This window comes from Myodes glareolus, chromosome 14, assembly GCF_982192425.1.
Source record: "Myodes glareolus chromosome 14, mMyoGla1.1, whole genome shotgun sequence".
Lineage (NCBI taxonomy): Eukaryota > Metazoa > Chordata > Mammalia > Rodentia > Cricetidae > Myodes > Myodes glareolus.
This window is the reverse complement of record NC_142039.1, coordinates 66,191,928-66,219,678: the sequence shown is the minus strand read 5'-3', so window position 1 is coordinate 66,219,678 and position 27,751 is coordinate 66,191,928. Positions and strand designations below refer to the sequence as shown.

Sequence of the window (27,751 nt, the reverse complement as noted above, 5' to 3'; positions counted from 1 at the left end):
GAGGAGGTGGTAGCCCCAGTGAGAGGACAGGAAACCATCAGTGCCCAGTGTCTCAAATAGAGGGAGGGTTGGGAGGAAGAGAGAGAGACAGAGAGAGACAGAGAGGACTTTCTGAAGAAAGGGGGCGATATACTTTGCCTAGCCTCCTGTCTGCAGCCTAGCTGTCTGTTTCCTGACCCCCACTCTGTGAACAAACTGCCAGGGACTGAGCTGCTTCTGTTACGGTGCCTCTCTTGCCTAGCCTGCATCAAAATGTCTAGAACTGTGAGCGGAGACGTGCCCTTCCTCCCTTAGTAGTCATTGTTGGGCATTTTGTCACAGTGCTGAGCAACGTAGCGAGCCCAGCGTGTCAATAGAATAACCCAAGCCAGCAGTGACCGTGGCTTAGATCACCTGGTTACATCTCAGAGTCACACACGTTTTCATTCTTCTTTGTAATCATATGAGAACAATCATAAGTCTTCTCAGAAGGTCATAGCAAATGGTATAGGAGGTAACTTAGATAAAGCACTTAACACAGACCTGGGCGACAGCTAACAGTGTGCTCCTCCCGGCTTTAGTTCTATTTGACTGAGAAACGTTTAAGGCTGGGAGGCATCCACTATCTATACAGCTAACCTAATTTGAACCATTTCATTTATATTGATTGAAATCTGTTTTCTGAATAAAATTTATTCGTAAATGCTAATCCTACACACTAAAACCAAACTGCTTGAACTCTAATTTGGCTATTGGTGGTTGAATACGACCCCTGCTCGCTGGCTTTCTGTTATCTGAGTGAAGGTTGTTTGTGTCCTGGATTCAATCACTGTTCGAATCCCCTGTCAGTGCCAGTCCTTGGTAGCAAGCAGTGGGGGAGCCTCCTGGGTCAGATTCTGACAGAGACTGGGGCCTAACTCTGCTCCTGATCTCATCAGGAATTCTGTGACTTCATTAATATCCCCACATCCTTCCTTAAGTGGTGAGTTGCTTTTGTTTTTTACTGTGTAGCAATTCATATGATTTTTTTTCTCGTAATTTCTTTTCTCTTTCCATTTCTTCTCTCTTTTTCTTTAAAACAAACAATCCCTCCCCCCAAAAAATTCAGGATCTCATCATGTAGCTCAGAATGGCTACAAACTTGTTATTCTCCTGTCTCAGCCTCCTAAATGCTGAACATATAAGGGTGTGCCATGACACCAGGTTTAATTTTCTTCAATTTCTATAAACTTAGATCCCTGGCCAGATCATTCTATGGGAGACAGCAGTTGGCCAAGCCCACTTCCTGACTGTGTTCTCTGGGCTCTGCGCTGATAGACATTTGTCTCCCACCTTTAGATTCCATGATTATAGGGGAGAGAAGAAAGCAAACCCTCCTCAAGTCAGTGTCCTATCCCCCATGTCCCAGGGAGTGGCTCCAGCAATAAAGTATTGCTTTCTTGGCTTAATAGGCAATAGGTGTGTGTTGCATCCTAGATGGCTTGGTCCTAGAAACCTGTCCAGGGTGAGGAGGGATTGAAAAGAAGACAGACACACAGACACATGTACAGAAAAGCTAGGATCAGGGGAACTATGCTAACTCTGATGGAGTGCATACATACATACATACATACACACTACACAGCAACTGAGAACCTCAGCACGTGTCCTGTGTACAGCAATGGAGGGCGGATTCTCTAGAACTTCAGCATGTGCACTGGTACAGCAATGGAGGGCAGGTTCTCTAGTCTTGTTGGAGCTCTCTATAGGGGAGCAGTCTCAGGTTGCAGTCATCCTGATGCACGGAGCTGTGATTGCTTGTTTTTGCACACACTGTCAGCTTCCACAGGCAGACCATCAGAAGGCATTGCTAGCTCCCTGAGCCTGACCCAGAGAAGGCTTTGCCATCCCCGAGAGTCTGCGACATTGGGGTCCTTGACACTCACAGCTTCATCTGCCCCTTGCACATTCATTCAGGGCTTTCTTCACTCCCCATAAGTGTGAAAAGCTGTTTCAGTCTCCAAAGCCACTTTCTCAATGGCAGTACTCACTAGGTCCCTGGCTTCAGATGTCCTGGGTGTGCACCAGAGTCTCTTACTGGCTGTCTTCTTCATGATCAGCCTTTGGGTGAAGGTCATTCCATAAATCTTCTATATCCCAGATCCCCTCCTGTGCTTCCCCACCTTTTCTCCATGTGTATATGTGTGATATGTAGGCATGTTTTACATGTGTAAGTGTGCATGCATGTGTATCTTTTTCAATCACCCTCCTCTTTAGTGATTGAGGCAAGTTCTCTTGCTGAATTGAGAATTCACCGATAGCTAGTCTGTCCTGGGATCTCTTGGTTCTGTTTCCCAAGCGCTGGGATTACAGGCAGCCAGCTAACATACCTGCTTTTCACATGGCTTCTGGAAATCCAGACTCAGGTCCTCACACTTGAGCAGCAAGCTCTTTGTTCACTGAAGCATCTCCCCTGACCATCAGATCCCATCTTGAGGCAACCCAGTTGAAGACAGACTCTTGAAATTCTTCTTCATGTCAGAGAGTGCCCCTAAGATCTCTAATCTGGCACTGTGTTGTCTCTTCTTTTCAAATGAGCAACTCGCAATCTTAACATAACCTTCTCCCCTCCTATTGTCTAGATTAATAACACCTAATAATTCAGGCGTTCTTTATTGCTTTATTAGTGTAGTCACACAATTTTATAGAAACCAAAGAACACGCTTTGTTTCCAACGCTCAGAACGGACTCGCCTTCTCTGTACGTGTCATTAGCAAGTCATACTTCATCCCTCTCAACTCAGTTCTTTTGAAACAGGCACCAAATCTACACTATCTTGACTTGGTCGGGAGCTGAACAAGTACTTCAGGTTTTTCTCTGCCCGAGAAAACCGGGGTCAGGAAGTCGTGCTATGATGTGGATCAAAGCTTTAGTTCCTTTTCACACAAAGTCACAGAGAGGTGGTAGGTTGGCGAATATGAACGGCTACTCAGTAGATTGTTCTTTTATTTCCAAAAGTGTACTTTTAAAGTACTTTAAAACGTGTTTTTGGGGCTTGAGAGATGGCTCAGCGGTTAAGAGCACTGATTGTTCTTCCATAGGTTCTGAGTTCAATTCCCAGCAACCACATGGTGGCTCACAACCATCTGTAATGAGATCTGGTGCCCTCTTCTGGCCTGCAGGGACACATGCAGGCAGAACACTGTATACATAATAAATAAATACATCTTTTTTTTTTTTTTTAAAAAAAACTTGTTTTCATGAAATATATTTTGATCACATTCTTTACTCTCCTCCAAGTCCTCCCAGATCCTCCCCACTCAACTTTCAAGTTCCCCAAAGCCTGGTGTTGCTCCTGTTTAACTCTTCATGTCCCATATCAGAGTGTGATTGCGGTCCAAGCATGAACACCACAGTCGGGGGTGTGTACAGAACCTCTCACCAAGCCACAGAGGTTGACTTATGGCTCCCTTTGAAATCGTGTCCCTTTCCAGTTCTCCTGAGCCCGTTCTCATCTTAGCCCAGATTCTACGGTGCAGTGCGAGTTAGAGTGCAAAAGGCAGGTGTCAGAGGTCACCAATGCTGCTTTGGGGGGGGGCAGACCCTCAGAAAGAGGCAGACTGTAGGTGCGTGTGGAGGCCCAGCCGGACTACCAGGAAGAGGACAGAGCAGGGGCAGAGACTGAGAGATACTGCAGGAGATTGCTTGTTGATGGTGTTGGTGGGATCCTGGGGGTCCCAAGAAGGAGGTTCAACCTTGTATGAGGGCGCCATATGAGGGAAGAGTAGGCTATAAAGAAAGTAAAGTGAAAGATCATTCTGGAATGTCTGATTAGCAGTGGGCCTGTGCCTGGGCATGCGCCTAGAGAGACAGACAGACACTAAATAGCGGGTGTGAGGACAGTGCCAAGGGAAAGACAGAGCTGCTGGGGACTTTATTTGTGAGGAAGGCGGGAGGATGGGTTTGGGACGGGGCGGAAAATGGGCAGAAAGTCAGCATGCTGGTGGAGGGCGAGGACGGGCAGCAGGCTGGGAAGAGGGCTCGCGGAGCAACAGGCCTCTCAGCTTCTGTGGTGTGACAGCCCCAGCTTTGTGGTCTGGCGTATATAGTGTGTTCCCAGTTTCTCCTCTCTGTTACCTGTTGGGACAGTGATGTCAGAGTTCTTGAAGTGTCAGCTCTTCTTACCAAGTCACCAACGTAAGAACGCTTGTGCCCCTGCTTGTGTTATGCCCCTTGTGCCGCCCGCCAAGTTCCTTTATTCACGGCTCGGAGTGCCCATGCCGAATATGTGCGTCTACGCCTTAATAGGAGTCAGCTGACACCTCGGCGATTTTCTACTGGAGCCCTCGGGCTTCCTTCCTTTCTTATTCCTCCAGCTTCATTCCTAGAGATGCCTTCTACCGCCTGGTCAAGGAACTCCATTCCTTCCCCAACCCACCATGGCCTTATTGAGACTCCAGTCTGGCATTAAACATCCCGTTGTCAAGACCACGACGCTGATACATGACGGTGGCTCCTTCACTGAAGTAATGGTAGTTTTGGTTCTGTGCATCCATGTTCTGAGGCCTACTCAGCCATTTCCAGCAAATCCTTCGCCTAGCTGCCAATTTCTGACAGTATTTGAGACAGGCAGGTCCTCTGTTTTTGTCGCCAGACTCCAGGTAATTCTGACTACTTCTGCAGATTTTTGTAGTGATTTAGGGACAGAACAGGCAGATATTGGCTCCCCTGCAGGGATCTTTTTGTGCAGCCAGGAAGTCAGCGGGCATAGGAGGGCCGTGACAGCAGAGCCCGCAGGAGAGGCTGCCCGGATGGATGCTCGCCTTCCCTCACTGCCAACTCAGAGTGGCTTCAGGGCCAGAGACTCCAGCTCAATGTAAAGCTTTTAGTGCATGTGTGAGACTGGGGAGCTAATTAGAAATAACACAGGACCTCAGTAACGTCTCTCCCTTCCTCCTGCCCCGTTTTCCTCACTCCCTCTTTATACCAGAGCGGCTAACTTTTAATTATAATTGTGATATGCTGACATTAAAATGAAGTGAAACAGAAACGTAAAAAATTGTTTAGTATATGAATAATTCCTCTGTATTCCTTTAAGGATCTTCTCTAGCATATAAACCGACAAGCCAGATGACCTAAATTTGACCTCCTGACCCCACATAAAGGTGGAAAGAGATGGCTGACTCCTGCAAGCTGTTGTCTGACCTTCACATGTGTGCCTTGGCATGAACACGTCCACCCTTTATACACACATCATATTTATATAATAAATGAATCATTTGTTAACTAGGCCCCTCCTGTAATAATAGAATTTAGCATTGTAAGTTTCTGCTATTGCAGATGGAGATTCTTGAACTTATAAATATAGAAAGTTCTAGAAGGAGATTTGAAAATTATGTACCTTTTGAGTCAAGGCCGGATGACCTTCCCAATATAGTGATACCCCATGTTGTGACTCTCTGGATCTTTTCAACCTTTGCACCCTCTCCAGTCCATATGTAAGAAGAACACATCTGTCTCATCAACACGGCCTCCGCAAGAGGAAGTCAGCTGCCAGAAAAGAAACTTACCTCTTGAATCTACCCTTAAAAAACATCTCCACTGTCCCTGTGCCGGTGTAGTCTTGTCTGACTTCATACAATATTATCGCGCTCTTAAAAATAGACTATAAACTAAAACAATGCTGCGAAGGGCGTATGTAAGAAAGAAAGCGCACTGCGGTTATGGCGCTTCTGCAGCAGCGGAAGGCGCTTTGTCATGGTGCGCTGTCACATGCAGTGCTAAGATGCGACCAAAAAAGAAAGGATATTTGAGTGGTTAGGTAAATTGAAGCCCAAAATGACTGTGGGTGAACTAGAAAGCCGGAAATCCATTTTTTTTCTTTTGGTATTTCATCCACACATAGAGAACTGGCTACGTACACACCCATAGTGGGTTCCAGATAAGCCACCATTCCCTTCCGAATCAGGTAAGACAAAATCAGCACCCTGTTCCCGTGGGAAGAGATAGCTGTGTGTTAACCGAAGGCACTAAGTCACTTCCAGAGCCCAGGCTAGGTCTTTTGGGTTTGACCTTTTGGAAAGCCTGTGGCTTACTTACCACGTGAATTTACAGTGTTGGCTCGGTCTCTCTGACCTTCAGTTTATTCATCTGTAAAGTGGAATCAAGGAAAGACAGAGAGCAAAGATGTTCGGTATCTGCTGTGTCTGTGCTGTGCGTGGCTGCTATTTTTGTTGTGTTTATTTTTTCATTTTCACCCAGCAGTCTCCAGCTAAGGAAGCCAATGCAGTTAGGTTGCTTGCTTTAGATCCATAGGCTTTTTTTTTGTACTTTAAAAGATTTTTATTGTATGAATGCTTCGCCTTGCATGTATGTATGTCTGCCAAGTACGCCTGGTCCCTGCAGAGGTCAGAAAAAGAGTTACAGGCAGCTGAGAACTAGTGTGTGGGTGCAGGGAATTGAACCCAGGTCCTCTGCAAGAGCCACCAGTGCTGTTAACTGCTGAGATTTCTCTCCAACCCCCTAGATCCATAGTCTTGATTCCTGGATTGTAATGTTGTCTGGATGAAACAAGAAGTAGTTCTGTAAAAGCACATAATAATATGGGTTTATCCATAACCAGCTCTCTAGAGTTACATTGTAGTTCTTGATTTTGAAGACTGACCCATATAATGCAAATCAGCCAGCCAGCTCCTGTTGTTCTTGTATAGGCCAACTTGGTAGAAAGCAGAAGCAGAAAGTAACTCACTAAAGAAAATAATCCGAGTTTTCTAGAGAGCAGAGAGTGAACATGTAATCTCAGCACAATGATGGCCGTGGGGTTGAACTGTCAACAGTGTGACTTCAAGAAAGCTCTTTGAGGACAGCACGTCTGAGAGGCTAAGAGGTCTGATTTGCTTGTCTGAGGAGCTCTCGGCCACTGGGCGTGGTAGCTGCTGATGTTGAGAACACTCAAAGCAGAAGCCTAGCAGAAGACTTAGACTGTCTCTCCTGCTCCCTTCACACGTGGCGTTTAGGAGCCGAGCATTGCTTGCTGGTGCGGCCAGGAATAGCTGTTTCCAGATAATTCCTGTTTGCTGTGTGTGGACTGTAGATGCTTGCAGAGATCAGAGGCCATTACCACAATGGGAACAAGTACTTTGTGACTGCAGAGCCTGCTTTTCCTGGCTGCTATGTTAGTGGCATACTGTTTTATAGGGTCCTTGTCGAATCTTTAGTAGTCTTGTGTTTTATTATACTGGTAGTATTATTTCATTCTTATGTTTCTATTTATTTATTTTGTGGGGGGTGGCCCATGTTCTGGTGCACTTGCAGAGGTCAGAGGACAACTTGGCGAGTCAGCTCTTCCCTTCCTGTGGGCCATCAGTCTTAGTGGCACTTACTGGGCTAGCTTAGTGGCACTTGATAATCATCAGAAAGAAGAACCACACAGTTTTCTTAAAATTTTTATTAATTTAACTTATTTTTTATTTGTGTGTGTGTGTGTGTGTATGTGTGTGTGTGTGTGTGTGTGTGTGTGTGTGAGAGAGAGAGAGAGAGAGAGAGAGAGAGAGAGAGAGAGAGAGAGAGAGCCTGTACATGGAAGCTTGCCAAGACAAGAAGAGGATATCTAATCTGCAGGCGCTAGAGTACAGGCAGTTTTGAACCATCCAGTGTGGGTGCTGGGACCTGAACTAGGGTCCTCTGGAAGAGGGGCCAGTGCTGCCATTTAGCCATCTCTCCAGCCGCAAAGAGCTGGCTTCAAGTTACAGAGAGTCTAGTCTTTTCTCATCCTTTTGTTCTAGCAACCAAGACATCAGGGAAATACAGCAGGAAAACCTAGAAAGAACAGAGTCCCACTTAGACGTTGGTTTAAACCTCAAAATCCGTAATGATTAGTCATGAGAACTGAGGCTAGTTTACTCATGTGGTTCACGTGAAATGGGATAAGATCAGTTTCCGGAGATTCTGTGAAAGAGTGGTGAGGTTTCTCCAAATGTCTATTATGCTTGTCAAACGCACGCTTGAGAAGGGCTGCCTAGGCTATAGCCGGTCGGGTGCTCTCTGCCTGCGGTTGGCCTGTGGTTACGTCAGCACATGTGGCAGAGGTGCTTGGCAGAGGCACTCTCACCTCATGGTCAGGGGAGCAGCAAACAAAAGAGGAAGAGAACAGGGCCCCAGAGCCCCCTCTGGAGTCACTCAACCTTGAATGCTGAAAAGAATTCAAAGGCACTGGCGAGGGTAGAGCCATGAGACTTCATTGAGTCTCCAAGATTGGTCCTTGCCTTCCTGTGACGCTGGGCATTCAATTGGATGTGGGTTCTGACGGGGCCACGCTCCTTCAGACCACAGCAGCCTCCTGCCTCATTGCACATCTCCTTCCATTTACTCGCTCGTCTTAATTTGCTGCATGATCTGAACTCCCACGCTGAATTCTCCAGTAGAAGATCATGCTCAGTGTGTTTGCAAAGATGAGGTTCAATGGTTGCATCCTGTTTAAACAGTCTCCCAAACCCTACCTCATGGTTGGAGATTTTCTGACCCTTGATAAAGGGTTTGAGTTTCGTTCCCCTTCCAACAACTGAAACTGGATTCACATCTGAGAGGCTGAGAGATGCTGTGTGAGAGTTGAAGTCAGAACTCTCACGGGAGGAGGGAGGGGACAGAGACTGATTAGCTCAGCGTGTAGAATCGGGGCATGCTTATGTCATGGCCTGCGCCGGGTCTCTGCCAGAGCCCTGGTGCCCAATGAGGGCTGAGGTTCGGAGGGTGATGGTTCTTTGGAGGAATGGAAGGCTGTAAACTTGGCAAGCCTTTTTATTTTCTTTCTCCTTGAGTCATGGTGGCTTTTCTGAGGGGACTGTGTCATAGGTAGCAACTGGGCCAGATGGGTCTCTTGGACAAGAGTTGGATTTGGTAAGAAAGGAAGCCCAGATAGGGCAAAAGGAAAAGCTTTCGAGGTCCCTGAGAGAGTTCTTGAGTTCCTTCTGTTGGAAGCAGTTGTCTTTGCCCTGAGCCCTTGTTCACTCCTCTGGGGGAATGTTCGTCCAGTCTCCAGATCTCACCGCTCTGCTGGGAGGACTGAACCAGATCACAGCGTTTTCATCAAATTTCTCCTCACAGTTATTCCTGTCACCAAATGTCTTAATTTAGGTGTTTGATCACTTGAGATAAAGATAGAAGTCGTTGATTGCTCTCTGTTGGTGGGACTGGAGGCAGTTCTGATTGGCACCCAGATTTAATCTCCTGTATTGAATGACTGTTCTCAGATTTACGGGGCGGACCTTTGTACCTTTTCCAGAAAAAACACCAGAGCCCTTCTAAAGCATTTAAAGGTCCTCTACATGAAAGTTATTTAAATGTTGTAGATGCATTTTCCCTGTTAAGTTTTCTTCACGCCTTTACCTGGAACTAGCTACATCCTGTTTCGTTGTGGACCGTGAGGGAGAGGATTCATCTCTCTGCATCTCTCTGAGGTTCATGGCAGTCACCTTAGGAAGCGAAGCAGCAGCAATGAAAGACGGCACTGTGTCTCCCAGAGTAACACTGGGGTGGGGGATGGGGCCGAGCGCATTCTCAGACATGGCTGCCCCTTGCCATCTCTCCAGATTTAAAATCCCAGGAACCAGTTTAACAAAGCGGCGGAACACAAGATCAGGGTACAAAAGTCAACAGTATTTCTCTGTTTTATCAAGGGATCACACATGGGGTTGTGGAAAAACAATTTCATTTATAACCATCTCAAAAGGAATAAAAGACTGAGGAATAGATTTAATGAAAATATCTAAAAGTGCATACTCTGAAAACTCCACATTATTGGTAAGAGAGGCTAAATAAATGGAAAGACACTTGATCAGAGCACTCAATACTGGTCATGTGGCCATGTGTTACAAACGAAAACACTAAAACAGTCCAAATTATCTTGAAAAAGAACAACAAAGTCAGAGAACTCACCTCCTGATTACAGATCTCAGTACGGAGCTACAATAATCAAAGCAGAGTCAGCTGGGCCCGGTGGCGCATGCCTTTAATTCCAGTATTTGGAAGGCAGAGGGAGGTGGATCTCTGTGGGTTTGAGGCAAGCCTGGTCTACAAGGCAAGTTCCAGGACAGCCAGGGCTGCTTACATAGAGAAACTGTGTCTCAAAAAAACAATAGAAACAAACAAAAAAGGCAGGGTGGTATTCTCATGAGAAGAGAATTCATAGGTCGGTGGACATGTAAGTGTTTTAATGACGTGTATTGTAATGACATTCTGGTTTTCTAGGACCTTGCAGAAAACAAGATGAAGTTCTAGCAGGGCAAGTAGATGAGAAAGTACACCATGTAAAGAGACTAGAGAGGTAGGAAATTGCTTTTAGCTGGCAAGGCCTTTCTGACAAACCATATATGGATGCTCTGGGTGAAACAAGTAGTATAATAAAGAACACACAAAACTAGAAATCTATCATCCATAAATCAGTCTATCAATCATCTACCTATCCACTCTCTACCTATCATTCATCTATTATCTATCTATCTATCTATCTGTCTGTCTGTCTGTCTATCATCATCATCAACCTATCATCTATAATCCATTAATCATGTATCAATGCTCTATCATCTATCAGTTATCTATGTATCATCAATTATCTGCCCTCTATCTTGCTAACTATCAGCTACCTATCTATAGCTGTATTGTGTATGCCCATAGTTTGTTACTAGATGGGTGCATTGCAAACTTTTTGTCATGTCTCTGTGGCAGATGGAAACACTTTATGAAGAACTCCATGTCCTTTGACATAGTGTGAACAAAACCTTGAAAAAAAAAAAACCCTTCCTTGAAAAGTTCCATTGACGTAAGTCATAGACTGGGAGGAACAATATGAATCACCTGGATCACCGTGTGTTGGGTGGTTGAACGCTTGGCTACATCTCATTGGAATCCTTATAGGCTGGGAGAAAGTCTCTGGTAATTTATGACCCTTACGGTCTTAAAGCATTTGTCTACGCTCCATCGAGCCATTTAAGTGAAAGGTAGCTACACAAAAGGACCAGTTCTTCCCTTCATTCGTCATCTAGGCTTTTGAAATGTTTTCGAAACATCCCCTTAGACTTTGTCAGCCATTCAGAAAACTGTGAGATCTGTACCCCGCTCAGGTTTAAAGGTGATTGTTAACTACCATAACGAGCAGTGGTAGTTTTGTGTGTCTCTGTGTGTAAGCTAGGGGCCAGATTTTTTTTTTCCCCCAGAATTGTTAAATGTTTACCTGTGTTTGGCTTGTTTGGTTCTTGTAAAATGGTTTTGCTTTTGTGCTTCTTTAGCTGGCTGGAGCGATGGAGAGAGGGTCTGAGATGGCAGTTTTCAGTGAGAGCTAACGGAGAACGTGAACACTTGAAACATGTAGTAAGGAGCTGTGGCCGGGACTAACCGTTCTTCCTCTGCTTTTGGGTGAAGTACATGCTCACACTGGATGGGTGCACACCCACACTGTTGGCTGTGTCATGGGTCTGAGCTCCTGGCTGCTTAACAGCCGACGCTAAGGCACCTGCATCTCAAACTCGTGTCTCTTAGAATAAAAGAAAGGTGTGCACACTCAACACCTGTGGGCCATGCACAGTTCCAACTTAGCTCCTAAAGTCACAGACACCATATTTTCTGTAGACACGGGAGTACTTGTGTGGAAAGCGTCTTAATTCATTAGTGGATGTATTATGGTTTACAAAACACTTACGGACCTTGGATTAGCAAATGGAACATCTGCTATAAGCCAATGGGGAACCTTAATATTTCAACTGTACTAATTTGCAATATAAGTTTGAATAATTATTCTTGCCCACAAAGACTCATGTGCTATCTCTCTAGTCACTGCATAGCATTAAGCCTTTTCTGTACCCCTCAAAGAGTCTTGAGGAGAAGCTTGTCTATGGGCTGGTGGAATGTTCTGGCTCACACAGCTCTTCTGTCTGGGCAGCTTCTCTGCCCCAGGTGGTTTAACTGGTTTTTTGCAGAGAGTCTGGAAAGGAGATGTCAGAACTCCAAAGGGTGGACTGGTCTAAGATTAAGCAATTCAGAAACTTACAAAGACCTCATTTTAGGTAGGTGTGTGTGTGTGTGTGTGTGCGCGCGCACACACACACACACACACACACACACACACGCACACACCCGCAGGAGACCCTGTAACTAATTAGACATTATCTTCCCTGGTTTAAAAATGATGAGGACAGGCATCTGGGTCCTAGGTAGTGCCATTTGCCTCTGTCAGTGGGTGTACACCTCAGCTGCTGTGCTCTGAAGTTCGTTACAGTAACACTGTTTTCCTCATGTACTTTCCCCTTGAGTCTGGACAACACATATTTTTAGAACCTATTTACCTCAGTTTCTGTGAGTGGCAGCTGGCAGGAGAGGGTGATGGCAGTAATACTGGATCCATATGTGGCTAATGGGAGACAGGGAAGTCTCTAGAAGCAGCATGGTAGGCAGCCCTTTGCAGGGTCCTTGGGATAACACCCTTTGTGTGAGCCAGTGTCCAGTTTGGGCAGTTCCTCTAGAGTTTTGCCTGCAGGGGATTATCCCCACATTGCCTTGGTGCCACTTTCTCCTACAGGCTGCCGCCCCTGGGACCGAACCGTGTTTGCCACCGTACATCTCAGAGCTAGGAACTGTCAGCCATTTCTCGAACAAGAAAGTAAAAGTTAATATTTAGTATCTACAATGAGGCCACGCATAGGCTAGGAGTGATTGGAGTGGATGTTTGCTCCCTGATACCTAGTCTCTGTCGTATACATGTTCTCATGCCTTCTAACTACCATCTGAACATAGTTTTCATGGTTTTGTAAAATTTATTTGATTAGGCCATGATGGATATTTAAGCTGGTTTCTGGTTCTTGCTGTGGTAGGAGAAATTGACTTGATACAGAAAGGGACTGCTAACTCCCCAAAGGGACAAATCTGGCTGGCATTGTTACCCACGCTTCTTGATTTGTCAGTCACTTCAGTTAGAAAAATACACGCTTTTAAATGAAATATAATAGTGGTGCTTGGGTTTCATCTTCATGTGAAGAAAATTTATTTTAAGAGGCCAGGAGAAGTCACAGATTTCACAATTCTGTGCTAAACATCTGACCACAGATTTTCATTTATGGTTTAGCAATAGTGCATGACACTGCTTTTTAGTTTGTTTTGATTTTGTTTTTTTAAATCAGGGTTTCTCTGTATAGCAGAGTCCTGGCTGTTCTAGAACTTACTTTCTAGACCAGGATGGTCTTGAACTCACATAGATAGATCCGCCTGCCTCTGTCTCCCGAGTGCTGGGACTAAAGATGTGTGCCACCATTCCCAGTGGGCACTGCTTTTCATGTAAAGGATTGATACATAAGTGTATAAATTTTAAAAAATCTAAACTCAGTTTTAAATGATCATTTTATAAGTCATTGTTTCATTAACTAGATTGTATTTGAGTATACTTCTCAAACATTTGAACTTGGCTTTTTTTTTTAATGGTCATGAAAATAGACGAAGGTTCACAATCATAATTATAAGATTTAATTAGTAGAAATTGAAGAGTCAGATTTTGGATTTCTGAGTTTTATTTGCTGGAATTATAGTAGTGCATTGGTGTCTGTTGGGAAGGGGCTCTAGTATTCCTCCTAAGATACCCAAACCTGCAAGCACGTAAGCATGCAAATGTCTTAGATATAAAATGACTTGCATAGCATTGGTATATAATCTACACACAGCTTGTTATGTGACTTAAATCACCTCTAGGTTATAAGAGTCGGCATTAAGAAAGTAATGACAAAGAAGAAGTCTATATGTGACCCCTGCAGACCTAACTACATGATGCATGCCCCAACCTAACACTTGGCTCTGTACATTTTTAAGCTGGATTTGGTCAACACCTATATGTGTTGCATCTGCCTTTTTTCCCCTGTGCGCATGTGGAGCTGAGTTAGGAGGATAAGGAAGGCACTGGAGGTCCATATGGTATAGCCCTCCGTCTCCTACGCTCCCTGCACCCACTGCCCAAGGTTCGGCTGTAAAATCAAGAAGTATCAAGTTTGAGGATGGTGTCCTCTTGTCATCTCCTTTTGGGAGAAGCTCCCTTTCCCCGGGTTGCCCAGTGTTTCTTTTATTTTCCTATCCAAAACTCCTCAGGGAGGACCTGCTGGTCACCCAGTTTGAAAGGCTAAGACAGCAGATTGAAAGTTCTAGGTCAGCCTGGGCTGCATAGTGAAACCCTACATCAAAAACAAAAACAACAACAACAAAAAAACCGCAACAACAAAACAAAGCACATCAAAATCCTTCTCAGCATGGCATCCACTAAGGCTTCTCCTGTCTTTGGAATGGCCTGTTTTCCCAAGTTGTCTTTGAGATCCCCAGCCAGAAGGAAGCCACCTGACTTGTTCCTCCACAACTCAGTTCTTACTAGGATTTGGATTCTGTTTGGGTAGCTTAGTTTCAGGGCCCCAGAGTGAAGTCATTCTGCTTTCAGGCAAACTTACAAGAGAGGTCCACTAGATTAAAAACAGAACTGGGGGTGCTAGAGAGATGGGGAGGGTGGTTAAGAGTGCTTGTGCTTGCAGAGGATTGGGGTGAGGTGTGAGCACCCACGTGGTGGTCTATAACCATTCAAATCTCCAGCTCCAGAAGACCTGGCGCCCCTTTCTGACCTCTGTGACACGTGGTGCAATGCAGGAAAAACACTCGGACATAGAAAATAAACAAATCCATCCGAAAATGAGAAAACAAGCAAGCCAATGAGAATTGGGAAATCCAGTCCAGTTTGAAAATAAAGAAGACAGGGGGAGGACTCTGCAAACTGGTTCTTCCGTCCCTGTCTGTGGTGGACAGACTGAGCGAGCTCTCGGGAATCTGACCCGAGGAAACTCTTAAAATGAAGTCATCTGTAATTAACTGCCTGGCTCTGCATTCTTTCCAAAGTCATGGCTCTTTAGTACCCACACTTGTGATAACTTACGTTTCCTGCATACAGGAATCCCAGGACAACCAATTTAGGAAGAGTCTGTGCGTGTCCTCTTATGTAACCTTTGCGCTACCGTAGTGGATGTGATGTTTAAAATATCTGCTTCTTTTTTCTCCTCTTATAGTGCCTGAAACAGTATATGATGCTGTCAATCCGGGAAGGATGCGGGTCTCCCATCACTTGTCCTGACATGGTGTGCCTAAACCACGGGATCTTGCAGGAAACCGAGGTATGAATGTGTGCCGTGGCCTTCCCATCTTCCCTGCTGAGTTATTTCTTAGGATCTTGACTCTTAAGTCTTGCCTACTAGGGAGCTAGTGACAAAATACAGAGGTTAACACTTTCAAGGAGTGTTTTATTGCCCCATGGAGCTGGAATCTTTATACAAGCTGAGAGGAGCGCGCCGTTTATCTCTGTTCTGTTTATGTATGCCATCTCACGGGTTGGAGCCGCTCTTCAAACGGGCAGAGATGCTGGAAATCAAACTTAGCAGGAGTGAGGTTTAGGAGGATGCCTAGCGGATGGTCTCACAAGCCTGAAAACGTTGAAGGCAGATAGACTACAAGCAAGGGAGTTATGCGGTACGGTACGTAATGATGGCAGGTCTACACTAGTTTGTTTATAGCCTTCTGCAGAGGTAGCCCGAGGTTGAAACATTTCCAAGAGCAGGGAGAGAGGCCTTTCGCCAGCATCAGATAGGCCGTTCCCCAGGAGCAAGTTTTCCTATCTCTCCAGATTGCACTTCATCTCATCCTTTTGTTTGATTGACAACCCCTCCCCCATTGACTGGCCTGAAATCTGCCTCTGGATCTTCAGGCTCGGTTCACCTGAATATAATGAACTCTTGTCTAAGAGAATGTGTAATCCTCCAAAAGTACCCCCCCCCCCGATGAAATAAACTGTCCATTTGATAAGCCCTGAGAACCCGCTTAGCACCAGGCATTCTTCCTGTTACTTCTTTGGCCTGTGTACTAACTAATGCTTCCCTCAAACCTCGTGAAGTTGGGTGTTTTCTTTAGACGTAGAAACTGAAGTCCGGAGACTGTAAGTGACTTGCCTCAAGAAACCTATCTAGAAAGAGCTAGAATTCTCATCCAGTTCCCGTGACCTCCGTAGCATTAAGGGGGAACAAAGCAGGCAGACCAAATGTGCAGCAAAAGACTCGAGCATTAGGGGCTCATGGTGTGTGGGTAGATATAAATATGTATATAGTTAGATATCTGTGTGTATGTATAGATATACATCTTTATGAATACCCCCCCTTTTTTTTTTACATATCCTTTGCTTTATTAGAAAAACAGGAAGACGTGGTGCAGCTACCCCTACCCTGACTTAGTCTGTCCCGTGTGCGGTTTATGAACACTGGTATAAGGGATTAATTTTTTTTAGAGGTGCCTTTAAAGGATGCATAAAGGAGTACCTAATGGTGTAGAGTTGACTCATTTTAAGAAAATAATGAAGCCAAAGTTTTGTTAAAAGGATTGAAAATGTACCTCCTGCCCCCAAGGATCACTGCTTGCTTTTGCCTTGAGTAATGGGAAGGATGAGAAGCTAGTGCCCGCCATACCGCTCACTATGTGTCCTGTTCTTAAAAGGAGGCCCAAGTATCCCAGAGCATCGGTCTTGGCGCTGTCTTTTCCAGCTTGTTTCTCTGATGTGTTACCTAGTCCAAGGATTAAACAGAGAGCGCAAGGTGCAAGTACCACCCTGCGTGCAGGGACCGAGTGGAGGCCAAGGCAGCCCCACACCATCCTGGAGGAGCATCTGACCTGGCAGAGGGGCCATAAATGTACAATAAGCCAGACAATCATAACAGTGAAATGCCGGTGGGGGCTCAGGTCTCTACTCCCAGCACTCAGGAGGCAGAGACTGATGGATCTCTGTGAGTTCGAGGCCAGCCTGGTCTGCAGAGTTCCAGGACAGGCTCCAAGGCTACAGATTAATCCAGTCTTGAAAAAACAAAACAAAACAAAACAAAAACAGTGACATGCAAGAGACATGGAGTAGTCTGTAAAAACTGTAATTGGGTGAAATCGTGTTTAATTCCTGTATGGAAAATCTTTTAAACATAAAGGAACAGTTTGGTGAGGTTTCAAGACAAAACTTATGAAATTAATCTAGAGCCAGTCTGGCAGCTGCCAATCAGGTGTGATATTTAATTGTAGTTTAATTAAAACTCTATAAAAGAAACTTAATTCTTGTTATGCGCTGCTTAATAATTGCTTTGAAGTGTTTATAGCCATCCATGGTTAATGGCTACCAGATTGACAGCTCAGAGCAGAGAATCTCTGTCACTGCGGAGAGCCTAGTGGCCCAGTATTATTCTGGACTTCACACGGTAGCACTACCCATTTACGCACCGTCTTGGATGTTGATTGCCAGGCCAGTGTGTTTGGACATCTGGGGAGTTTAGCCCAAGCCTCTCACAGAGGTCTTCTGGTTGTCCTTGTATACCCATTTCCTGGTAGCATTCTGCCCATTCTTTCCCAATGCTACACAGTCTCTCCTTCCTAGCTGCTATTAGCTGTATTAAGTTTCTTTGCCCAACGCAATTTTACTTTAAGGCTATATTAAAACCAAACAATCCCATAATACTTCTCAAAATTCATAACAATTTCAAAGTATATTTGGGAAAACAGAACAAGACTATGCCATACTAAACTAATTTAACATTTGCCACATGGACAGAAAGACTCTCTAGGGCATTCATGGGCCGTTTCTGTTCTCACTGGCTTTATGGAGAGCCCAGCTCACGAGGAGCATTCAAATACAGTAGTGAAGTTCTTAACCAACCTGCTACAACTTGCAGTCTCCCATGCTAAAACCATGTAATGGTGGTGGGGGTTGTCCTCATTCGGAAGTTTGAATTGAACTGAAATTATATTGGAGATCTGATTAGCTTTATCTGTTTATTCGGGACTCTTCCTTTAAAAGTAGTGCTGCACACAGATGAACTGGGGGCTGTGCCACCCCACCTCCTAACCTATGGATTTTATTATGTATAACCCTTATGCTACTCTGCGGCCCGAAGTCTCTGCTGTTGTTACTGTATCACAGTGGGGCCCATTTGTGTGACACTTAACTGAATTCCACCGTGACGGTTTTCCTCCTTACTCTTGAGAAACACATTTAATCGTCCAGGTAACGCATAAATACCCTTGTTGGAAATGGTTCTGGCTACAGCCGGTTAAGCTCTTGGTGTGTGCTTTCCTCTGTGGGCCCAACTTGCTCACTTGGCTGGGCTCCCTGTCTGTCTTCCTGAATCCTCTAAATTGGCTCAGCTGTGGCTCTGCCTCTTCATGTTTATCTGTCAAGAATAGCCTCATTAGTAAAGTATTTCAATGCCCGGTTCAAGCCCTGTTTGCTTACGCAGGAGACAGGAGAACATGGCGGCGTCCCCCTCAGTGCCCCAGAAGCTGGTGATCGACAGTGACTCGTGGCTCAGAGGTGACCTTTCTGGGAGCCAGGGGAAAGTCAAGTTTTCCTCCATTGCATCATCTGGTACTTTCACCTACTGCACCACAGGGTTTTCCCATGTATTGGAACCAGGAACCTGTCCAACATGGAATTATGAACACAGGACACAGATTGCTATTTCTGTCAGCTTTACTTTAAATAAAGCTCTGTATTGAAAGGTGATGTTTAATCTCAGCAGTTCCCTGCAGTGTTGGAGAAGTGGCCTGCCCTTGCCGGGAGAGCCTACAGTGTTTGCCTGTGCCATGTGATATTAACGTGACAGGCACATAAAACCATTTGAACAGTGCCTGTCACTGCGTGGCCAGCGGAACTGGACTTTTCCTGACTGGCAGCTGGCAGGGGAGGCAGGAATGCACCACCTCTCTCCAGCCTCTCACACACCAAGACTCTTTTCAAGTCCTGGGGCCAGCTTGCCTTTTACTCCCAGGATGCACCAGAGGAAGGGTGGGTACAGTTGGCCTTGCCAAGAGCAGGGGCTCAGAATTTCTGTGGAAAAGGATTTAGAGTGTAGAGCCCAGAGGCCCAGGGGAAGAGAAGGAAAAGAAGGGCTAAGGAAATCTGAGGTTTACATGTGCAAAATACAGTTTTTCCTCCGACAATGTGTTTTTTTAAGGTGGCTTTGGGAGAGGCAGCTGGAGCTATAGGAACCATATATTCTTCACAACTGTCCTTGGCATCTCTCCCTTAACAATGTTCTCTCCCATTACTGTGGTGGGAAGTGGGGGCAGAAAGATGAAGATGCCCCAGCTAGTGAGCCTCTTTCCCTGATTGTTGCGTCCGGGTACAGATGGGAAGCAGCTGACTGTGTCTTTAATAACCATCCATTGTGATGGGTGCCGGTGGGAGAAAAGCTAAATTTTGGAGGTGAGAGGGGACAACGGGATCTGCCAAACCAGAGTGAAGAGATATTTTTGAAGTTTCCAGATGAAATTTATTTTTTGAACACATTTAGATTTTCATTTTGAGATGTATTTAAAGCCTATGTAAGTGGGAAATAAAGTATCTGAGATTCTTTGAAGCTGTGCTGGAAAATGAATCTGCCTCCACTGTACACATGGGTGTGTTCTTTTAACCCCTAGATTCGCAGCGGGAGGAAAGAAACTGGTGAAGTGATCTGGATCTTGGTTCCAGGATGCCCCCATTCAGCCCTGCCCCCTCCGACTGTGATGCCCCCTCCGACTGTGATGCCCTCTGGCTCTTTCCATTCAGGATTTAGGTGTTGTACTCAGACAATGGGTGGATGCACTCCTTTCTGCTCCGCTGAACGGGGCTGCCTGTGTGTTGGGATGAGACAGAAGACATTGCTAGTTTCTGCGTTAGCTTCGTGCAAGTGGGTTTTCCTGCTTCCATTTTTGCAAGTTATGGCACCTCAGAAATGCCCAGACCTTGCTCGGCGGGTCATAACAATCTATTCAATTGCACTCCTCCGTCGAGTCCACCTGTTTCTTTACTTTTTTTTTTTCTTTAAGCAGCTGATTTAAAGAGTCAAACCTGAATAAAACCTTGACTTCTCTTTCCTATTGGTTTGATTTTATAAACCAATAGGCTGTACGTCCTAAAGCCTGTCCTTAACTTAGAATTACCTATGACATTTTAGTGTTCTCTTTCGAAAGAGTATTTGCGGCAAGATCCACATTTCTTCTGGGGCCACCTATCACTTTCAGCATAAATATTTGTGATGGGCGGGCTCCACTCTTCCCTCTTCTTCTCTCTCCTCCCTTTCTTTTTTCTTTTTCATGGGTTAGTGTTAATGTGGGTGGGCAGCTTGCTTCCATATGATGGTTCCAGCAAACAGTGATTCAAAATCAAAGTTGTGCCTCACTTTTCAAAGCTTCTTCTCAGCTGTGGATGCTGGAGATACCCAGTCAGCTGTTGTGTGTAGCTATCCCGGCTCCCATGTGTGTAGCTGTCCGGGCTCCCATGTGTAGCTGAACACTGACTTCCTGATTCTGCTGTGCTGCGAATGGAATAGAAAAGATTTAGTACAATTGCACCTGGGTCGTTAGTAAACATCCCTGGGTTCGTTCTCGTCAGATAACAAGAGATTAGGGCAGAACTCTTTGTTTTTAATGACTGATATTATTTCTCACATTCTTTTCAGATTATTTCTTTTTCTTTTAATTTTTCAAAAGAATGTTTGGAAGGACGAAGAAGAAAAGTACATTTTATGCTTGGGTCGGAGTGAATTAAGACATTTTAAAGGAGATGTGAAAAAGCAATAACTAAATTAAACTGAGGAGTTTTAGTGGTTGATCCAGGTCACGGCCTCTTAAAAAATTCTTTTTAGATTTATTATATATATATATATATGTGTGTGTGTGTGTGTTGTGTCTGCATGTGTGTATGTGTACTTCGTGCATGCCTGGTATCCATGGGAGTTAGAAGAGGGTGTTGGATACCCTGGAACTGGAGTCATAGATGGTTATGGGCTGCCACGGGCATGCTGGGAACCACACCTAGGTCCTCTGCAAGAACAGTTAACTGCTTCACCCCCTTTCCAGCTGCAGCAGTGGCTCTCGATGCCTCGAAAGACACTCAGAACTTCCCTTAAATACAGATGTTTAGTAATAGAGAAGCTCAGTGAATGAATTCGTATCTGCTACCTGTGTGTCCACAGAGATTTAAAGTGGAAGGAAGGACCTGCAGCAGAATTATTTTATTTTCATTATTAAGGTGCCTGAGAAATGTTTTGGGGCACACATAGAGGACGACCTTTGGGAGGCAGTTATTCCCATCCACAGTAATGGGACATGGGTCATCAGACTTTCAGGACAAGTGGTTTTATCCACTGAGTATTGCCCTAGCCTAAGCTAAACTTATTTTTAATTGGTATATAAAGCATAGAGATTTTATGTATTTCTTCTTTTCTTTTTTAAAGATTTTTTTATTTGTGTGTGTGTGTGTGTGTGTGTGTGTGTGTGTGCGTACCTCTATATAAATGTACAACTTGTGTGTTGGGATCTGCAAATTCCAAAATCTATAAGAGAGCAGCAGATCCCCTGGTGCTGGACTTATAGTTAGTTGTGAACCACCTAACCTGGGTGCTGGCAACCAAACTTGGGTGCCCTATTCCTTCCTTCCTTTCTTTTTTTTAAATTCTTTCTTACTTTTCTTATTCTGATCCTTCTGCCTTTGGCTTCCAGATGTTGAGATTACAGGCATGTGTCACCATGTCTGGCAAAATTATACATTTTATAGAATGCTATGTTTTGGTTACTGACACAACGAGTAAGGGAATTTTACAAAAGAAAGCATTTCGTTTGGGAGCTGTCTTACAGTTTCATAGGGTTAGTCTGTGACCATCATGGTAGAGATCATGGCCACAGGCACTCAGGCGCGGCACTGGGGCAGGAGCTGAGAGCTTACATCTGATCCACAAGTTGGAAGCAGAGAGGAGAGAGAGAGACAGAGAGAGACAAATGCAGACACAGTGAATGAGAAAGGCAGAGAGAAATGGAGACAGAGAGACATAAATGGAGACAGAGAGACAGAATGGACTTGGTGTGGGCTTTTGAAATCTCAAAACCAACCTGTCGTGATGCATTTCCTCCAACAAGGCCACACCTCCTAATCCTTCCCAAATAGTCCACCAGCTGGGAACCAAACATTGAAACATATTAGCCTATAAGGGTCATTTTCATTCACCAGAGTCACGTGATGTTTTAATATACACATAGTTTTGCGGTGTTCCTGTCAGGTTTGCTGTTTTCATCTACTGAAATGCTTATCATTTCTTTATGGCGAACACACGGAAAACCTTCCCTTTAGCTTTATGAACTGCCTGTGACCTTACTGTTGTGTTTAAACACCAAACTTCTTGTTCCTGATTGTGCAGCAGGAGCCTCATGAACAGATGAATAAATGAGAGAAAAGAATAAGAAATTATAATTAAACAACTACCATCCTAATATTTTGGGGAAGAACTTTCAGAAGGAACTGAAAATCAGTGGCAATCTTCCAGCAACCTCTTTAGTGAGTGACTGCCACTTCCTGTCACCTTAGCAAGCATCGTGGGGACAAGCTGGACTCTCTCCTGGCAGAACCCAGCTCATTCACTCTTGATATGCTTCCCAGTTCTACTTCCCCAAGTTCTTCACTATGGTCAGTCCCTACATCCTCTTTATACAGCATCTGTGTCCCTCTGGGACAGCTAGACACAGAATATTTGAGTGGCCTCGCTTGCCTTTGGTGTCACATCAACTCTAGATATCCCATAATAACCGCCACAGAGTCAGAGAGTGACCACCTAGAACTCATGTTTGTATGCCTTAAACTCAGTTAAAACTCCTCACACAATGCCCTGAACCAGTGAAGGCAATTGCACATGTTTTTTCCTCTCTCCCTGCCTGCACTCTCTGACCCCATATATATATATATATATATATATATATATATATATATATATATATATATATATATGTGTGTGTGTGTGTGTGTGTGTGTGTATGTGTGTGTATGTATGTATATGTATAGTCTTCTGTGTCTTTAACTCCATCTTGTGTGTCTCCTAATAATTAAACGGTGTTATCTGTCTTAAATATCTTTAATTAAGAGCCCAGAGAAATGTCTTACTGGTTAAAAGCATTTCCTGCCCTTCCAGAGGACCCAAGTTTGGTTCCTAGTACCCAGAATGGGTGGCTTACAAAAGACTCTATCTTAAGTTCCCCCTACTCTAGGCATCTATACACATGTGGCAGACATATTTAAAAAGTGACCCCGACTTAAAACACTCCTGCAGGTATGTGCAAATTACAAAGGCAGAGAAATCTGGTCTAGAATCCCTTAATCACATCAAGATGCTAATATCGCTAATACTGTTATCCCCACGTGCCTCTTGACGGTCCCTAAGTCACATATGATCACAGCCTAAGTCTACTCACGAGAAGGGATCAGGGCAACCACAGTTGGAGAGCAGCATGCAGACAGATGGCCTGTATGTTTCAAACATGTGTAAAGCAGGAAAGGAAAAGATAAACTAAAAACAGCCACAGAAGGTCCAGGAGATGCTGCAGCTAGATACGGGGCTGTAGCTTGGAGTGGGTACCAGACTGGAAAAGGACATTAGTGAGAGAATGTGTGAAATTTTAATAAGTCCTGATAGTCATTTAGTTGTATTATACCAATTTGAATTGTATTCTTTTAATAATTAATGATGGTTTTTATGTAAGGCTCTCTTTAGGAGAAGTTGAGAGGGTAACACTTGGGAAGTCTTTATCCAACCTTTATGGCATGTTGTAAGTCTGGAATTTATTTGGGAATGAAAAGTTTCAAAAAAGCATTACAGTGTGATTTTGGACAATTTTGAATATCTCTGCCATTTTTTTTTTAAAAAAGAGGATAAAGGTAGAGCTTTGTATAATCTCCTTGATTTTCTCCTGGGATTGCCAGTCTGGCTGCCTGGCAGTTTTGGGGCTGTTGTGAGCATCTGCAAACCCCTGCTGCAGCTCTTTCACCTGCAGCCTTGCCTTACGGACACTTCCAGAACTCATCACAACAGAATGATTTAAATTTTATAATGGTACAAATGGAAGCCTTAAACAGCTCTAACTTAGCTCCAAAATGACAGTGAAACCAAGAATTAATACTTTGGATAGTGTGTGTGTGTGTGTGTGTGTGTGTGTGTGTGTGTGTTGTTTTAAACCAGGTCCAGCTCTCTCTCATCTTGAGACATGAGTTTTAAATGGCAAAATATAAGAGGTGGCAAAATCAGGGAGAAGCTTCATTTTGACTCTTAAGTGTGTATGTTGTTCTGAGTGATTTCATTCTGTGAACACATCTTGAGTGTAGCCCAGATGTCCTCCAAGGGCTCTGCCTGTGGTGGGCTGCCAAGGGCAGAGCTGGTAGGGAGATGAGTGTGCTCTGGGCCTTCTCTGTATTCTACAAGGATCAGACCGAGCACTGATGACTCTTGGTGACTACAAAAGTCACCAAGACATTTCAGGGCAAAAGTTGACTTACTTTGCTAACACCTAATTCTAAATAAATAAATTCTAAATAAATATTTGACTTTATGAAATAATAAGGGGGGAAATCAAACTGGGTCAACATATAAAATGTCAAGAGATTTATGCCTTTCCTTCTGACCGTAAAGTATTGGTCTGATGAAATCTGCCTTTCTAATTTAAAGCAAACACCCAACCCTATTGTTAGTAGCTTTTGCTGCACCACTCTCTGCCATTTTTCTCATTGACATAGATTCTGTCTCTAAAAACACTTCCTCTCCTATTTGCTTGTCTCCCATAAATACTATGTGGATTAGCTATTATATGACTTGTTTGTCACTGGAAAAGCAATATTATTTGGAGATTCTTTGATGGACTTAAAGAAGGTCTGTGTCAATCTGATGCAAATCATTTTAGTTGAGGAGAATGACTGTGGCACAGAATCAGTGATCTCAGTAGCATTTGAGAAGAGGAAGGTAAAAATAGGATTATGGAATACGACTTTGGACCCAGATGACACCTGCCCCAAGTCAGCTTGGGCCCAAGGTGGAAGTAGCATTAGATCATTTGCCCTCTACATATGGTGACCAGTGACAAAGTCAGGCAATGAGCTCCATCTTCTAATGTCTGATGCCTGGACTTTCTTTCTTCAACTCTGAATTTATTCACGATGCCTTTGACTTTTAGGGGAGTTTTTTGGGTGGTACTATAGCAAATTAACAAATCTAACTTTCTGTATTATTAAAGTCCAATTATACTTTTAACAGAACTATAGCAAAATGCATATATAATGAAATTGGACCTATTTTTTCTCACAAGATTTGTTAAGGGACTTTTCTTTAAGGTAGCAGGTGAAAACCCATCCCCCCCCAAATTTGGTAAAAGAAAGTTTGAAGAGAAATGTTTTTCAGAATGGACCAATTTTATTGTACTGAGTTAGGTATGCAGAAGACTGAACTTGTTTATTTTGTGATCTTTAATTCATTTCTGTTAACTTGGTCTGATTGTGAACTAAACAGACCGAGACTACTTTTGAGGTACATAATTTTTATTATAAATGTACTTTTAAAATATATTGTATTATTAAATACAATTATATTTGCATCATCATCTTATTGTAGTTTTCTCAAAGCAGGCTTTGTTTTGTCAATTGTAAAAATGTTTCCATTTAAGTGTATTTTGTAACAAAATCATATCTGTAGTTCATATATTCATGATGTATACATAATAATTCATACAAATAGTAGCTCCATAGTTCAATGCTGGAATTATCAAGGCTAAGAGTAGGGGCCCATAATTAACTTGCTGAATTCCTGGGAGGTTGACCTCAAATCCTTCTGCTTCTCATTTGTAATTTGGCAGCATCAAGATAGTTATACATTGCCATCAATATAGCTAATATTTTTAGAATTCCAATTTATAAGAGCAGTTAGCTTTTCCTGACTTTGAAATATAATTTTAAGATGTTTAATGTGTTTAACAGTGTCGCTGTCAGTATGAATCATCTATGTTTACTAGGAAGCCGTTGGTTCATTCTGCTATCCAAAGTAGAAATGGGCGTCTAGTCACAAGCAATGTCATAAGATATTGCCTTGTTGCCATTGCACAATATGTCAGTGTGGTATAAGCGAAGGGAATTTTGCCAGTAGAAAAGTTTGTGTCATTCAGAGCGCACCATTTCTATGTACAAAGTTTGAGTAATTGCTGAGGTGCAGACTGCTTGACCTTAGTGCTTATAGATCCAAAGCTACAAGCTATGGTCTTTGGAAAGTTTCTTTTTCAGTAAATGTAAAGAAAGAAAGAGCTTCTTTCATATCTGTGCACAAACAACGAGAAAGCCCCAGATATCAAAACTTGGTTAGTAGCTGCCAACCAAGGCAAGGCATGGAGACAACCAGGGAGTTTTATTCCTCACGGCTTGAGCGGTGGTGCCTAACCATGGCAAGAGGAGGGGGATGGCTTGTGAATTGCTGCTTGTATTACTTCCTGCATGAACAAGTAGGGACAATGGTTTCCAGGCAACTGGGAGACGGGGTATAGAGGCAAAGTCAGAGAAACGTATCAGAAAGGGCTGGGGATGTAAGACCCTCCGCTGACCGAAATCTCATCTCTCTCCAACGTCTCTGATTTCAGATTGCCTGTTTGGTGCCCGTGGCCGAGTATCAACTTTACCAGAGGTTAAAGTTTGAACGAGGTACATATTTTTCTGCTTATCCTAGCGGGGGCCGTGGTTTTTACACAGATCCATCTTTACAGGAGTTTGCCTGCAAGATTAAAGTACCTGTGGGCTGTCAACAGAACCACAAGGGGCTACAAAAGGTGTAAAGCAATAATTGCCACATGCAATTTCAACTCTCCCAGTCACAGCCAGGAGAGAAAAAAAAAAGCAAGCAAAAATTCAGACTAGCAGGAAATGGAATTTTCGTTGTGTTGGTTATTTTGTGTTTTTGATTTGGGCTGTGTCCAGAAAGGTATTGCAAAAGTAAAATGGTTTCATAATAATAACACGAAGGAAAATTTCTCTTCAAATAGTCTTATCACTGTTTTTTTCACTCTTGAAGATCATTTTAAAACAATAACCAGTCGAAACATTGCTATTGGTCCTCATGAGAAAGTAGCCTTTGTCCATCCTTTTGGTACTACTTTTGCGGTCATGGCGATACCTAAGAATGTGGGTGTGTGTTATTCTAATAGGCATTTACAAAGTGCTGAGCTAATATGTTCTAACTTTGGCCTTGGAACAATTTTCATAGTCTTTTTCCTTACATTTGTCTGTAGGGTGTGTGTTTTTACAACCGTTGGCTCAAACAGATCTTTTGAAGGAGTCCAATCCCTCCTACCACCCTTAAGCCAGTCTTGAACTGAATGGTCCATCTTTTTAGTATTTGAGAAGTCTGAGGAAGATGTTTCCTGCATAGGCTTCAGTGTTGTCTCACTAATTAGATCACCAACCCTCATACAGCATGAACAAAGCTTCTGAGGGTCAGTGACTTGGTTTGGAACTGTCAGGAGGCCGTTCACTTTCTTCAGCTGAAGTCTCGCTTGACCCTGTGGTCTATGAGCTCTGGACTGCTTTGTTCTTCCGTCATGGGCAGATCACCCAGTTAAACTCATAAAGCTGATATTTTGAGCCAATTGTTTTTTCTTGTGGCCTGCACATGACATTCCCTCTCTCTAGTATCATCCTCACTACCTAGCCCTCAGCAGCAGGCTGACATTTTATTGCTTACATACAGGGAATAATAACATTAGACAAGTGCCAATGCCTCCCAAAGTTCAAACTTTCTGTGGTTCTCACGGGTGAATATAAGATTTTGATCGATGTTAAACACAGTGTCTGAGATCCCAAGTGTAACAAGGTTGATATTAATATCCATAAACCGTGTCCTATGACTGTTGCCTATGGCTTGTTGTTTGAAATATC

General features: G+C 43.8%; 1 protein-coding gene across 6 annotated transcripts in view; it reads left to right on the top strand.

Annotated features, from left to right (window-relative positions):
* Positions 1-27,751, top strand: part of Rnf144b (ring finger protein 144B) — a 144,912-nt gene that overhangs the window by 98,982 nt on the left and 18,179 nt on the right. For all 6 annotated transcript variants that reach the window (XM_085699497.2, XM_048432957.3, XM_048432958.3 and 3 more), the window contains 2 exons: positions 15,033-15,137; positions 26,461-26,521. In XM_085699497.2, the coding sequence (XP_085555623.1) occupies positions 15,033-15,137; positions 26,461-26,521 (166 nt within the window). The remainder of the gene's footprint in view (positions 1-15,032; positions 15,138-26,460; positions 26,522-27,751) is intronic.